At 37.0% G+C, this 15610-nt stretch overlaps 1 protein-coding gene across 1 annotated transcript in view; it reads left to right on the forward strand.

The window, feature by feature from the left end:
- Positions 1–15610, forward strand: part of HDAC8 (histone deacetylase 8) — a 338343-nt gene that overhangs the window by 144988 nt on the left and 177745 nt on the right. Inside the window, exons 6-7 of the mRNA XM_045290240.1 lie at positions 10107–10279; positions 13741–13835. Coding sequence (XP_045146175.1) covers positions 10107–10279; positions 13741–13835 — 268 coding nt within the window. The remainder of the gene's footprint in view (positions 1–10106; positions 10280–13740; positions 13836–15610) is intronic.

Below are 15610 nucleotides of genomic sequence, written 5' to 3' on the forward strand. Positions count from 1 at the left end.
TGTATGGATTGTGATAAGAGTTGTATGAGCCCCCAATAAAATGATTTTTTAAAATTCAGGTGGATAGATTCAACGTTATATTTTGGCTCTCAATGACTTATTTGAATTTTCTTCATCTTCAACTTGAACTTACATCCGTGAAATTGATGGCCTATTTCATAGTCAGCTGCTTGCCTGCTTTTAGCTCCTAATATTGAACTGCTACCTAGTCTCTTGCTACAGATGTAGTCAGTTTTATCTCTTTATTTTATCTGGAGATGTCCATGTATATAGTTGCCTTTTGTGTTGTTGAAAAAGGCATTTGCTATTAACAAGTCATTGGCCTTTCAAAATTTTGTTATTGTATCACCAGCTTCTTTTCTATCACAAAGGCCATATTTTCCAAATACTGTTCCTTTTTGTTTCCAAATTTTCCTTCCATCACCAATAATTATTAATGCATCTTGAGTGCATGTTTGATCAATTTCCAACTTAAGACATTTGTAAAATTGTTCAATTTCTCATCATTACCTTTTGTGGCTGGTGCACACATTTGAATAATAGTTGTATTTATTGGATTTCTTTGAATGTTGATAGAGAAAATTCTATCACAGACAGCATTGTACTTCAGGACAGATCTTGAAATATCCTTTTGATGATGAATGCACCACCATTCAAGTTTGTGTAATTCCCAGGATAGTAAGCCGTAAGATTTTCTGATTCAAAATGACTACTATCAGTCTATTTCAGCTCATATAAGATATCAGTCTTTATGCCTTTCATCTCATTTTTGACAACTTCCAATTTTCCTTGATTCACATGTTGCACATTTCAAGTTCTGAGCATTAGGAGATTTTTGCAGCTGTTTTTTCTCATCTTGACTTGTGTCCCATCAGCAAATGAAGATCCTGAAGGCTCCCCCCCTTGACTCTCATGTCACCACAGTCTATTCTACTTTGAGAAAGCCGCTGCTCCTTAGTCATATTTCAAGTGCCTTCAGACCCAAGAAGCCCATCCTCCAGCACTATCTCCCACAATGTTTTGCTTCCATTAATTATGCTTTCAGTGTTTGACAATCTTTTGAAGCTATGCATGAGCTTTTCCTTGGATACTTCTCTGAAGTAGGGAGCTGTGTCCTTTTTCACTGTCTGTTCTTAGCCAAGAGCCTATTCACTTTGGGTGCCCCTGCTGTATTTGAAATTGATATGATACAGTTTTTAGCATCATAGCAAAGCACAAGCCACCACAGTATGACAAACTGACAGACAAGTGGTATTCATTAAAGAGCTAATTAAATTAGTTAACCATTTAACCAATGATATATATTTTAAAACTTTGTTGAGAAAAGGAAATTATACATGTATTGGCCAGCTTTTCATACCACAATGCATGAATTATTGACATACAGATTCAAAGCTTAAGTGACTGGTCACTATTTACAAAAAAAAAATGAAGATTGGGGATAGGGAAAAACTTTCAATAACATTCATGCACAGTGTCAGAATCATGCCTGCCAGAATAATACATCTCATAAAAAAGTAAAGAGAACATTAAAACTGTAAATATATGATAGTTCTGGGTCACCATTCATTGATTACCCTCACAGTGAGATTTCAAAACCAAAGTCCAATGACCACCAATTCCATAATTTGGGATAGAAGTCATTTGGTTCTTCTCACACTAGCTTTAAGATCAAGGGAGTACATCAGTTTCTTAAATCTGTTTAAAATCAAGTCCAGTTCACTTAATGGGGTTTCCACATCAAATCCTTGAAGTGTGGCCTGTGAAGGATGGTGTGGATGTTGAAAGGACAGAGTCTAGAGTGCCAGTAGTCTGTAGCACATGACCTGGATCACCAAGGGCTGGATAGCAGCTAGGTCAAAAGTGCCCAATGTCCCATTAGGAGCATATTGTTGAGCACACTCTCTCCACTTGGTCTCTATATAAGTACTTTTAAGTGTTTTTTCCTGGATGGTAATTTGTTTCTCCTGTTTTAACCACCAACAGAAGTGCAATCACCTCATGCTAAGGACTTTTTTTCCATCATAGCAATTTATTTGCTTATTCTTGAAGGGTAGCAAGGACTCTTTTATAAGAATTATGTTGAGAACCTTTTCCCCATCCATACTACAGCCCTTATCTTGCCCCTTCAGAATTCTTTTTGTTTCCTAAACTCAACGTTTCAAAGGACCATACTTTTATTTCCACAAGGATGCTAAAACTACCCTTGTAATATGGTATTAATCAAAGTTCAAAGCATTTTTCAGGTATAGGCTAGAGAGATGGAAGCATCACCTTTAGAAGTATATGGACCTATATGGAAGGCGTGTCAAAAATAATAGATTCCCATTTTAATACTTATTGAACAATAAAAATTTCTATGATTTTGGCCAGGGAGCCTGGTGTAGTAGTCGATTACATGTTGGGCTGCTAGGTGAGCAGTTCGAAACCACCAGATGCTCTGTGGAAGAAAGATAAGGCTTTACTTTTGTAAAGATTTGTAGTCTCAGGAAAACCCACAGGGGCAGTTCTATTCTGTCCTATCAGGTTACTATGATCCAGGATTGACTAGGTAGCAGTAAGTTTTGAGATTATTATTTTCCAATACTTTTCTGCTTTGTAGGTGCTGCAAATATTTCTGACTATAGTAAAACATATAAAAAGGAAAGTTAGGAAAATTTCTGTGGAAAAACAAAAACCCAGTAAAAAAAACAGATTACTAAGGCTTCCTAAAAATAAAAATGTATATCAAAATATTTCGCCATAAGAATAAAAAGCAAACCCACATATTATGAAGAAAATTGACAATGACATCAGAAAGGGAATAATCTTTAAAATCTATAGAAACGTCAATATTTGAACAATAAATAAGGACTGAAATAGGACTAAAGTCCCTATTTTTTAAAAAATGCAGAGGATATGAACAGACCATTTACCAAAAAAGCCATTTATGTTTCCAGCAAGGACAGAGAAATGCTTGAGATCACTGGTTATCTGAGAAGATACAAATCAAAACAACAAGATATTATCTCACTCCAGACACGGAGGTTCACAAAAGCAGAAAACAACAAATGCTGAAGGGGTATGGAGAAATTGGAATCCTCATACACTTATGGTGGGAATGTAAAATGGTACAACCACTGTGGAAAGCAGTATGGCGCTTCCTTAAACAATTGGGAATAAAATACCATAGACATGGGAGTAGCGCTATTTAGTATATACCCTACAGATAAAGAACATAGCACAAGCACATATGTGCACACTCATATTCATTGCAGCAATGTTCACAATAGCAAGAAGGTGGAAACAACCTAAATGCCTATTGATGGAAGAATGGGTAGATATACGCACAATGAAATATTACACATCTCAAAAGAGTGATGATGAAACTGTGAAGCACTTCATGACATGGATGGATTTAGAAGACATTAAATGGAGTGAATTAGTCAATCACAAAAGGAAAGATACTGTATGAGGCCACTGTTATGGGAAAAAAATTTTAAAAACATTTTGCTACCAAAAGAAAAAGACTTTCATTTCGAGGGCCAGATGGCCACCAGACAATGAGCATGGGAATGTATCCACAGAAATCCCCAGAGAAGGGCCAAAGGGAGGAATATTCTACACTTCCTGCCAGCATGATTCTCAACAGAAAGATAAGTAGACACAAGTTTCTTAAAGTGAAAGAGCAGCAACACCTGCTGACCAATTCCCTTTGGTCACTGGCGATCAGCAAAAGCCGGGGGAGTGCTGTTCCGAACCAACATAGCTGATTTATCCTGGTCTTGGAACGAACACAGATGACTGACTGAGCGAAGGGAACTAAGGCTGTGTGAGCAACTTGGGGCAGACATAAACACAAAACATACTTAGCTTTCACAAAAGCCAAGGGCATTCTATACCAGCCTGACACAGTTGATTTTTTCCAGTACCTGGAGAGGTAATACTGCCTACCAAGCCACAGGAAGATAGCACTGTGAGAAAACTTTGGGCAGACAAGCCATAAACAAGCTAAACTCCACAGACCAGACCAGGGCAGCTCCAATCTTACCTATCACAGCCAATTTCCTGGTGCCTGGGGCAGCACAACTCTGTGAGGGCCACTTGGGCCAAAAATAAGCAATGAGCTTGGTTTTTCTTGGGCTCCCCCACTACTCACCCCTCACAAACATTGTTGTGGACACCCTCCACCCAGCCCAGCCCAGCACACACGTTAGCATAACAATATAAGCAGAAGGCTGAGGGACAGGGAAAGGGGGAAGCCCACTACTTGCCCCAGTCAAGCTCACGACAAATCGACTGGATTTAAATCCCGCCACCTGGCCTTTGGACAGGCGTGGGCCTGACACATACCAGGGCAGGTGGGTGTCCCTGGGGGACTACCCAGGCATGCAGACACCCCTGTAAATCTCCTGTCCCAGCATTTTCATGTACCATAGGCAGCAACCTTGTGTGAGAGACAAAGGACATAAGCTCGGAGTGAGACAAGGGCCGTAAGCTCCAGAGCTCATACGGCTCTCCTGGTTGATAAATTCAGAAATCCACTGGTTGTCTCACAACCCAGCTCCCTTGGTCACCACCTCAGTAGACCATCCCAGGGATCTTAGAGCAACAACTTGCCCTCTTCGTAGGCTCTTGCTACCTCCTATCCCCTAGGCCACTGATTTAGGTGGCAGATATAGCCCCACTTCCCCACACCTGCTTGGTCACCTTTATCATCTGAAAACAGTGAACCCTGCCCCCTCAGACCTGATCCATCAGAGACCTAATCTGTTAAGCAACAGAGACAAATAAGTGAATAACACCCAGACCTAAAATAAATGTCTGAAATCAAACAGGTTAGGGAATTATCAGAAAAAGAATTATAAAGAAAGACGATTTCACTTTTACAACAGATGAAGAGTGTGAAAGAAAAAGGGAAAGAATAGATAAGCTGGAAACCTCACTACACACCTTACAAGAAAAACTCCAAACAGAAACACTGTTCTTCTCCAGTGCACAGGGAACATTCTTAAGAATAGACCACATATTGGGCCACAATGGATACTTTAATGAATTTCTAAAATTCAGTTTCTACAACCAATCTGCTCAGATCACAACACTATAAAACTATAAATCATTAACAAAACAAACAGAAACAAGACATACACATGGAGATTGAACAGCATAATGCTCAAAAATGATTGAGTAATCAATATACGGAGGAAATAGAATTCCTCGAAACAAACAAGAATGATAACACATATATCAAACCTCTGGGGCACAACAACATCAGTAATCAGAGGACAATTTATGCATTCAGCGTGCACATGAAAAAGCAAAAATCCAAAATCATCACCCTAACAAAACACCTTTAAGAACTGGAACAAGGACAAACAACATAAAGCATCAAATAAAAGACGAGAATAAGGATAAGAGCAGAAACAAACTTCATTTGGAGTCAGTTTTTATTTAGTTGGAAGAGGGTCAGGACCATAGTTTCTGCTATATAGTATTATCTCATAATCGTCCCAAATTAATACACATTTCTATAATGGTAATCAGTGAGTTTCAATGAGAATTCATGACCAGAGGAGGGGGTCATATGTCTGTCTCTGAATAGGTGATTTCACTTCTGATGGTGGGTAAACCTGCAGGTAAAATGCCTAACGTTACTTATATTGACTCCCAAAGGGAGAATCTGCCCAATTTATGTTGCTAATCATGTATTTTTTATTGAATTTTATTTCAATCCTCTGTGATCCTGGCTATAGGCTACCTGGATTTTAGACTTTGTCTTTTTAAGATACACAACATTCTTGAAAGACCACATTAGAATTGTGTGATTTAGAAACCCACTAAGGGAAACAGACTTTATTTTAAACACTGCTGTGAATTCTCTGTAATGGAAATGAATTAGCAAACCCAGTCACAGAAATAGAATACTTTCAGAAGGAATGATTATTGTCAGAATAGGGTGAAAAGGAATGAAGGGGGTAGGAGCATAACGGATCTCTGCCTTGTGGCAATAAACCTTAGTAGTCCCAAGAGGTCAAGTGTGACCCGAATCCTCAGCTACAGAAGATTTTTTCATAGTATTGAAGATCAAGGATGTCACTCTGAGGACTAAATGGAGCAGAACAGTGTCAGAGAGGGTGACAGATATTAAGCCCCAAAGGTCAAAAGGAACTCGAAATATGAGAGAGGAAGGGCTGCCTTCTCAAACTAGAGTTGACCATATGGCATGAATGGAGCAGAACCTGAAGGAATAAAGCCTTTTGGACCTTCATTTACTGATGGGGTAAAACTCAAAATGTGAGGAAACGGCTGCATTTATTAATTTGAATGTACAAAGTATGAATCTAGGAAAATTGCAAGGCATCAAAATTAAATGGAACACATAAAGATTGATATCCAAGGTATGGACTGGTATTGGCCTATTGAATAAAAAATTATATTGGTTACTCGGCTGGGAATGACAGAATCAAGAATGACATTGCATTCACAGTCAAGATCTATCTTAAAGTACACTGCTGTCTGTGATCAGTTTAACTATCTGCAATCAAGAAAATTCAGACAATAAAACTACTATTCAAATTGACACACAAACCATTTTGCCAAGTATTCTAAATTTTTTACCAAACCATTTTACCAAGTTACCACCGCCTCAAATTCCTGTGAAAGTTGGACAATGTTTTAAAAGAGAGAAAGTCGGACAATTGCTAAGGAAGCCAGCAAAAGAGAGGAAGACAGCAGAAGATGCATTTGAATTATGGTACTAGCGAAGAACATTGAAAGTACCATGGCCTGCCAAAAGAACAAATAGGTCTGTCTTCAAGGAAATATAACCAGAATGCTCCTTTAGTGGCAAGCTTGGTCAGACTTCATCTAATGTGTTTTGGACATGTTACCAGGAGAGACCCCCTGGAAAGGACATCATGCTTGGTAAACTAGAAGGGTCGAGAAAAAGAGGAAGACCTTTGACAAGATGAATTGGCAGTGGCTTCAACAATGTGCTTAAACATAGGAAAAATTGTGAGGATGGCCCTGGGAAGGGCAGTGTTTTCATTGCATTATACGTGAAATTTTTGTATATCAGAACCAACTCCATGGCACCTACCAACAGCAACATATGCATACTTAGTTAATAAGGCTGACCACGGAACAACTGATACATTTGAATTATGGTGTTCTCAACGAATCTTGATGGTGCCAGAGAACTAAAAGAACAAGCAAATCTGTCTTGAAAGAAGTACGACCAGAATGCTCCCTAGAAGCTAGGATGGTGAGATGTCAACACAGAAGCTTTGGACATTGTCAGAAGAGTCCCTAAAAAAGTCATCATACTTGGTAAAGCAGAAATAGTCAACCAAAAAGAGGAAGACCCTCAAGGAGATGAACTGACACAATGACTGCAACAATTAACTAAAACATAACAACAAATAGGACGATGGTGCAGGAATGGGCAGTGTTTTGGGTTTTTGTATATCAGGTTTCTATTAGTCAGTACTGCCTCGGTGGTACCAAACAATAACAACAACAAACCTTAAAGTTTTATATCCAGGTGGCTAGAGTAACAGTTCTTATATTCTTTTCATTCTTCTTGCAATGTCTTCCCTAGCCAATTCCAGAACTCCAATACTAAATAGCCCTGGTACCATCATGACCTCCCATCCCAAGCCACCATTCTTCATAGGTGATTTTTTTAATTTGTTGTAAAAACCTATTTTACAGCAGAGTTTCTATGAGTTGGAACCCGTTTGATGTCACCTAATAACAGATTCAGAAATAACTTCATGGCATTGTGTAGTCCTTTCCTAAACCAGCTTACATCACCATCACTACCACCCGCCCCCCACGCCCCCACAACCACCTGTTCTGTGCTTCCATCTTCTTGCATCAACATGTACCTTATAACTTCTCCTATTTTTAAAATTATAAAATAATGTTAAATTGTGAGAGAATTATAGCGTTGATGCAAAATAATCTGTCTCTCTCTATCTACTCTTATAAAGGCACTAGTCATTGAATTTAGGGTCCAGTATGATTTCATCGTAACAACTTTATATCTGCAGGAGACTCTATGTCGATATAAGGTCACATTCCAAAGTGTCAGTTGGACATGAATTTAAGGGGATACTATTTAACCTCCAACCGTAAACATGTGGCATTTTGTCCCAGGTACAGTCTTGCATAACCACCACCCCTGTTAATAGCCATAACTATGATATGGGAGGTATATCACAGTATCGCATTGTAGTCCTTCTAATCTTTTAAGATCTCATTCGTTACCTATGTGGAGCCTTTCATAACGTGCTCCTGAAAAGTTGTTTAAGCCTTCCTCTGTGCCATCTCTGATTCTTAATTTATTACTGTATTTTAATCATTTATTCTCCTAGTCTTTCTCTCTCCCCCTATTCCAAACTATATGAAGATAAGAGATGTGCCACATTTATATTTGTTTCAGTAACATCTGGTGCAGTTACCTGCTAGGTACACATTCAGTACTCAGTAAATGTGTAATGAGAGAGAATGAATTTTTAAAATTAGTCTTGCTTGCTTCCACCTTCCTTACCTTAAAGTGTAAACCTTTTAAAATAGAGTCCATGGCTTTCTCTTCCTATTCCAGCAGCAGCTCATAGGGTGCTCAGTACACATAGATCCTCAGTAAATATTTGCTAACTATTCAGATGCCTTATCTTCTCCCTGCACCCAGGAGATAAGCACATGAAAGGGAAAATAGGTGTGAGTATTCTTATATTTAGGATCACGTGCTATAATTTGTGTAATATTTTTAAAATCTCCACACTCAGTAGATATTTGTCTCTATAGATGAAAAATGAAAACAATTCTTTGATTCAAATAATTAGTCTATAGCCCAAGAACTTTTCAATGGTTTCAATGCCTTGGTTACATATAAATTTGGGAAGCACGCTTTTAATATCCCTGAATTCCTTTTGCAATTTCAGAAGGATCTGGGATATTTCTGTCTTTGCTGGACTGGTGTAATTTGACATGTTTAATATGAGCTGGTCATTAACCCTAACATTTTTTAATCACTTTTGACTCTGTATTTTCTCAACTATGAAGTATGTTCATTCGCACTTGTTTATGTTTCTTTAAGAATTACTCAGACTCTTCAGGGCTGGTGTGTGTTTTGTCTGGGAAGTAGATTGTAAGACCCTTGAGAGCAAGGACCTTATCACTCTTAGGAATGCATTCTGGACATTTGCAGTACTCAATTAATGATAATATTGGAAGCCTTACTAAGATCATCTGTCACAGTGGCATCTTCTTTTCATTTATTAAGACTTTACTACAAAAAGCATATTTGATAGCATTTCATGATTCTACTGCAAATTGTGTCATAATTAGTATAACTTGTTCTTTAAGGTGCTTTCAGATGTATACTTCTGGATCCATTGATTCAGTTCCTATCCCTTTAATACCAAGGTTACATAAGAATTTGGGAGGACAGCATCTAACATTCTTTGGCTCCTTTTATATAATAAAAAGCCAATAACATCTATGCTTTCCAAAGTATGAACTTGACCCATAGGCCCCCATTAATAATTAGATGATAAACTCCAACTACATTTACAATCTGAAGTTATTAGAAATAATAATTAATCTATGCATATGCCTTAATCTATGCATATGCCTTGCCTTCTCAGGTTTTAAAACGGAGAATATGTACACATTATATCCTAAGACTGTTAAAGCTAAATTTGAGTTCTTAAAAAAAAACCGGGTAAATTTCTACCTTGTAAAGGATGGGAATGGAGGGGAAGTTTTGTTTCTTAAGTCAGGTTTATTAAGATATAGGAAGGGTCTGGTGGCACACTGATTCAAGCATTCAGCTATTAACCAACAAGTTGTTGGTTAGAGCCCACCAGTTGCTCTAGAGGAGAATGATGTGGCCTTCTGCATCCTTAAAATTTTAAAAACTTGGAGACACAATGGGGTAGTACTACCCTGTTCTACAGGGTCACTATGAGTTGGAATCTCTACAGTAGAGTTTTGATTTTAGTTTGAAACTCTTCTCTTATTCAACTATACCCAGCAACTTTCTCAGAATGACCATTAATCCTAGAACAAACTAATTTCCCTTTGTAAAAAATCTTTTGTATCCTTTCTCTTTTCTTCAGTGTGTTAAAGGAAGTATACACAGCCTTTAATCCCGAAGCAGTGGTTTTACAGCTTGGAGCTGATACAATGGCTGGGGATCCCATGTGTTCTTTTAACATGACTCCAGTGGGAATTGGCAAGTGTCTTAAGTACATCCTTCAGTGGCAATTGGCAACACTCATTTTGGGAGGAGGTGAGTACAAAGGAAGATTGCATGAGAATTTGTTGATGTTCCTCCACATATTTTTACATCGACACTAATTTAAACTTGCTTTCTTAGATTGAATAATACCAAACTACCTACAGCCCAGAAACCTGAATCAATGAAATCTATCACCCTGTGTTTTAACAAACTTCTCAGCTTGGCACTCTGAAAACTTAAGTTTCAATTCATGAAGCAAGGGTTCTTTGGTTAATGGTTACCTCAGATCTTAAAAGCATAAAAGTTGTTAGCCCCAGTGGACTCTGATCTGTCTTCTCTCAGTACCATGTTTGATTCTCAGTTCTAATAATCATCTCTTGAAATCATAATACTAAAATTCTAACCTTACTTATATATTAGTAAATATGTAAAATGAATATCTAAGCTGAGTTTAAGAACAATTTCTCACTCCCCAGAAAAAGACAAACAAACATTAATTTGTTAAAATCTGACAAAATTGATAGTTACAAAGTGTGTCTTGGACATTTTTATCTTCAATGTATACTGATATTTTTTCATTACTTGGCCAATAAAAAACTGAGTCTATTCAATAGAAGGTTTTGCACATTTGTGCAAGGGATCTTTTACAATGTCAAGCACTTCTCAAGATGCCTTGCTAAGAATTTTCAGTCTTCCTACCTGGTACAATCTTTATTTCATTGGAAAAATGAATGATGTGTTAAAATGACATGTTCAAGTAAATTGATTTTAAAGTATATATATTAAAGGGCTGTTAAATAGCTTATTGGGTTTTGAGTTTTGGTTTGTGCTTATTTGCTTGGTTTTTATTTTTATTTTGTGGTTAAACTGTTGTAAAAAAACAAATAAAAACAAAGTAGAAGAAATTGGAAGGGACCTTTTGTAAATGAGTGAGCATGAAGTAGCAACATACTAGCCCTTTGACAGCCTCAAGTCTTAGAGGTATCTAAATTAAAGGTATTTACAAAAGATAACCTCTTACTGAATGAGAAACTAGCAAAATTTACTTCAACCCAAGGAAAAGAAAATTGATAAGTACTGTGTGAAATAGTACTTTCTTTGATGGAACTCAGTATGATGATTATACTACAGGTACAACCATTGTGGTAGTGGTGGTTGTTATTGATGTTCTCAGCTGCCATCATGATAACAACATGCACTATGGAATGAAACACTTTCTGGTCCTGTGCCATCCCGATTATTGCACATCAGACTGTTAAGATCCATAGGGTTCTCATTGGCTGTTTTTCAGAAGTCGGCTACCAGATCATTCTTCTTAGTCCATTTTAATCTGGAAGTGCTGCTGAAATCTGTCCAACATCATAGTAGCTGCAAACATTTTTATGTAATGTATATTTCTTAAAATTATTTGTGTATAAATACAATCTTTACAAATCATATTGCATTTTATGACATCAGAGCTTACTATATAAACAAAATCTAGAGCTAATGTTTAAAAATAAATAATCTTTTATAATAAATTTATCTTATAAATTCCGTTTTTCCCATATCAGGTATATTTGAAAGGGAAAATATCAATAATAACATAAGTTAAAAAGTATTTCTACTAAGGTCCTAGTTCATATAAGCATGGGCTTGTTTCAAACAAACAAAAATAAACTTCTCTCTGTAATACATTTGTCTTAGTCTTATTAGGGTCTAGCTTTCAAAAAAAAGGTTAAGTCAAAGCAATGACTTCTTGACCAGTTAAATTTAAGACAGTGAAGACAACTCAGAGAGTAATAGTAACATTTTGTGGGATTCCAAAGGGATAATCTTGATAGATTTTCCCGAAGGAAATGGATGATGATGGGGCTGACTATGAAAAGGTTTTAAGAAAATTTAAAACTGCATTGGTGAGAAAAAAGCCAGGAAATTACATATATATATACCCCGCCCCCCCCAATCAGGACAGTGCACTGCTCATTCTTTAAGGGTAAAAAGGACTGTCTTATGATAATTTTGTTCAAATCTTACTCTATCTACTCTACAGCCTTAAGACCCTTCAGGCATCTTTTTGGTCTGAAAACTCAAGGAATATTTAAAAGGAACATGATTTGAGGCCTTCTAGGATGCCAAAAATGCTGTTCAACATGGTGTAAATCAAAGAGTGCAGGATACTTCTAGGAAAGGTTTGGGAAATGGAAACATAGCCTATAGGCCTAGATGGAGGATATGTCAAGAAACAATAGCTTCATATTGTTGTATTTTTGTTTAATAGAGGTTACTATTATTTTGAAGCAATACTGTTTACTTTTATATTTATCAAGGTGCTTGCTTTAGGACAATCTTCTTGTTTCAGTTTTCCCCCTAGAAATTGAAAATTCTAAGCTCCTAAAAAGAAATATACAAAGCTACATCTCTAATCCTTTGTGAACCCTGCTGAGACACACTTTAGAAACCCTAGGATCCTTTCAAGTGGTAGAAAAACTTTCCAAAAAGGTAATGATATATCCCAATTTATACCTGTTTAATGCAGTGCAGTTATAAATAATGTCCTCTGTTACTCATAAAAATCAACCATTTTGATGATAAATTTTATGGTCACCTGATTTTATTTCCCTAAAGCTTTATTGGTGTTAGGAAGACTTTCCATTTTACCCCCATAGTATTAGCATTTAGCTGAAAGCCAGTGTTCTACTTCTTACATGGCAAGAGCACATTTCTTTAGCATAAAAATAGGCTCATGTTTAGATCATATAATATGGCTGCTGGGTGACTGTGACAAGACCTGACGAGGAGGGTCCGAGTGTCAATATACTCATCTCAACTTATTTTTATCCTTGTCCCCAGGCCTGAGATTGGTGGGAAAAAGAAATGTTGATATTAAAAGAAGGAAGTCTGTTTCTGTCAGCATCTTTTGTTTTCTCTTTCCTGTACTTTTTTAGGGCTATACTGTCTAGTTGTTTCAAAATATAAATTACACCAAGCCATCATTTTTCTGAATTAATGCAAACTACATCACAGAAACCTTCACATTGTAGGTCATCTCAAGAAATCTGTGCTCCAGTGATCTAAAACTTGCTAATAGTTCTTGAAGGACTTAGGGATTTTGCATTCCCCAGGTACATATTTGTTCGGAGATGATAGCTTCTTTAATCTTTGTATACCTGGGACCTCCTAGTTCTGTGCTGTGTATGATCTCACTGGTTCACTAAAGACTGCGTGCTAAGTGGTTTTAAAACATACAGGGATGAGGGCAGGAAAGAAAAAAATGTTCTAAAATTGATTGTGGTAATGATTATACAACTCTTCTTGATATGATTGAACTGTTCGATTGTGATATGGATTATGTGCCAATAAAACTGTTTAAAACAAAACGCATAAAGGGATATGTAGGTGAAATTCTGTACATTGGAATTGTCTTTTTAACTGTTCTATTAAGACACTTTTCTCTCTTTTCTTATTCTTCCTCCTTTGCCTGCTGTTTTGTGTCTCTTCTTTCCTAACTTCACAATTCTTGATGGACACAGGAGGCTACCACCATGCCAACACAGCTCGATGCTGGACATACTTGACCGGGGTCATACTAGGAAAAACACTATCCTCTGAGATCCCTGATCATGAGGTAAGTAAGGCTCTGACAAGTCCTCCCTTCTTTAAAGGGAAGAGCTGAGTCATTCCACCTAATCAAAATCACGTCCTCACCACTCAATACCGTTTTGTTGAGAGACACTCCAATAACAATAACATACTGTCTTGGCAGAATAGTAGACTCTTGTTCCCAAATATCTGAGACCTTCTGCCTTTTTTGTGTGTGTGTGTTTTAACAAGAGATCTCAAAGGCCAACCAACTTTAATTTCTCAATTAATTACAGAGATTGTGGGAAGGGGTCACCTGTTCACACAAAGAACTCTTTGGAATATGTGCATATTTTCATCCCCCAGCCTCAAAGAGAAGGGGCTATTTTAAAAATATATAAGCTGAGTTTTTGGCTTTTGGGAACACGTCCTCTAGGTGGTAGGTAGCACATGTTCTTCAGTGGTAGTCTTAGACTCTGGAGTTTCTTAGACTAATGTAAAATTTAATAAGCACATATTTACTACAAAGACATATCTGGTTTTTTTCTAGTTATTAGTGATATACAGCAGTTGGGACAGGATGATCTCAAATGTGAAACATGTTATATGAATTCTCCTTTAGCTATACAGAATAGGCTTTAGGTTTTTCAGGGCAAAAAATCAGTCCTACTTTTCCTAAAACAATTTCAGCACAGATTCCTGAGGCTTGTGAGTGTGCTAATAATCCCCTTTATTCCTACCCATCCCCGTACCCGACAGAAGCATGTCATCACAGTTGAGGATGTGGAATTGTAGATTTTAGAATGTGCAAATTAAAATAACAAACCACTGTGGATAACCCCACCTTCTCAAGCCATTTCCAAGTCTTATTCTCTGGTTATAAAATGGATTCCTCACAGTTCAGAAGCTGTACATGTGAGAAAGTGTATGCTTTTCAAAAGTTATTACTTTGTTAAAAAATTAGAAGTAACTTAAACTGATTTCCTTCCAGTTTTCTTTAACAACAGATAAGGTATAACATGTATAACGCACTACTCAATGTATGTAGAATTCAAATAAAAGGTGCACTATAATTAGAAGTAATTTAATGGTGTTGCGGTTAGTAGAAGTCTCTTCTGGACTTACCTTACCTTTATTCAGTATTTAGAAGCTTTATGAAATATAATGGTAAGTGCTGATATTGTTGTTAGAATATATTAGATTATATTTTAATTTAAAATGATGAAACTTTAAAACTTGATCAAGTTATAGCTAAATAGCAATGATTGAACACACAACATTCCTCTACTTCCTGAATATTAACAACCCCCACCACCCCCCACTATCATGACCCAGTTCTACTATACAAATTTGGCTAACCTGGAGTACGTACATTGGTACAGATAAGAGCTCTCAACACATGAAATCCAGGACAGATAAATCACTCAGGAATAATATTGGGAGTAACGATACCATGAGGGGGGTGAGGGGAAGAGGGAGAAAGAGGGAATTGATCACACGTTTGAATATATAACCCCCCCAGGGGTCAAATATTAAAATGTGGGTGAAGGGAGACAATGGATGGTGTAAGATATGAAATAACAATAATAATGTATAATTGATCAAGGATTCATGAGGGTGGGAGGGTGGGGGAGGAAGGGGAAAAATGAGAAGCTGATACCAAGGGCTCAAGTAGAAAGAAAATGTTTTGGAAATGATGGCAACATATGTACCAGTGTGCTTAATACAATTTAATTATGGATTGTCATAAGATCTGTAAGAGACTGTCGATAAAATGATTAATTAAAAGAAAGTTGTAGCCGAAAGGCAGTTTAATTCTTA

The sequence above is a fragment of the Echinops telfairi genome, unplaced genomic scaffold (genome assembly GCF_000313985.2).
Source record: "Echinops telfairi isolate 266 unplaced genomic scaffold, ASM31398v2 ScPeMD7_34;HRSCAF=130, whole genome shotgun sequence".
NCBI lineage: Eukaryota > Metazoa > Chordata > Mammalia > Afrosoricida > Tenrecidae > Echinops > Echinops telfairi.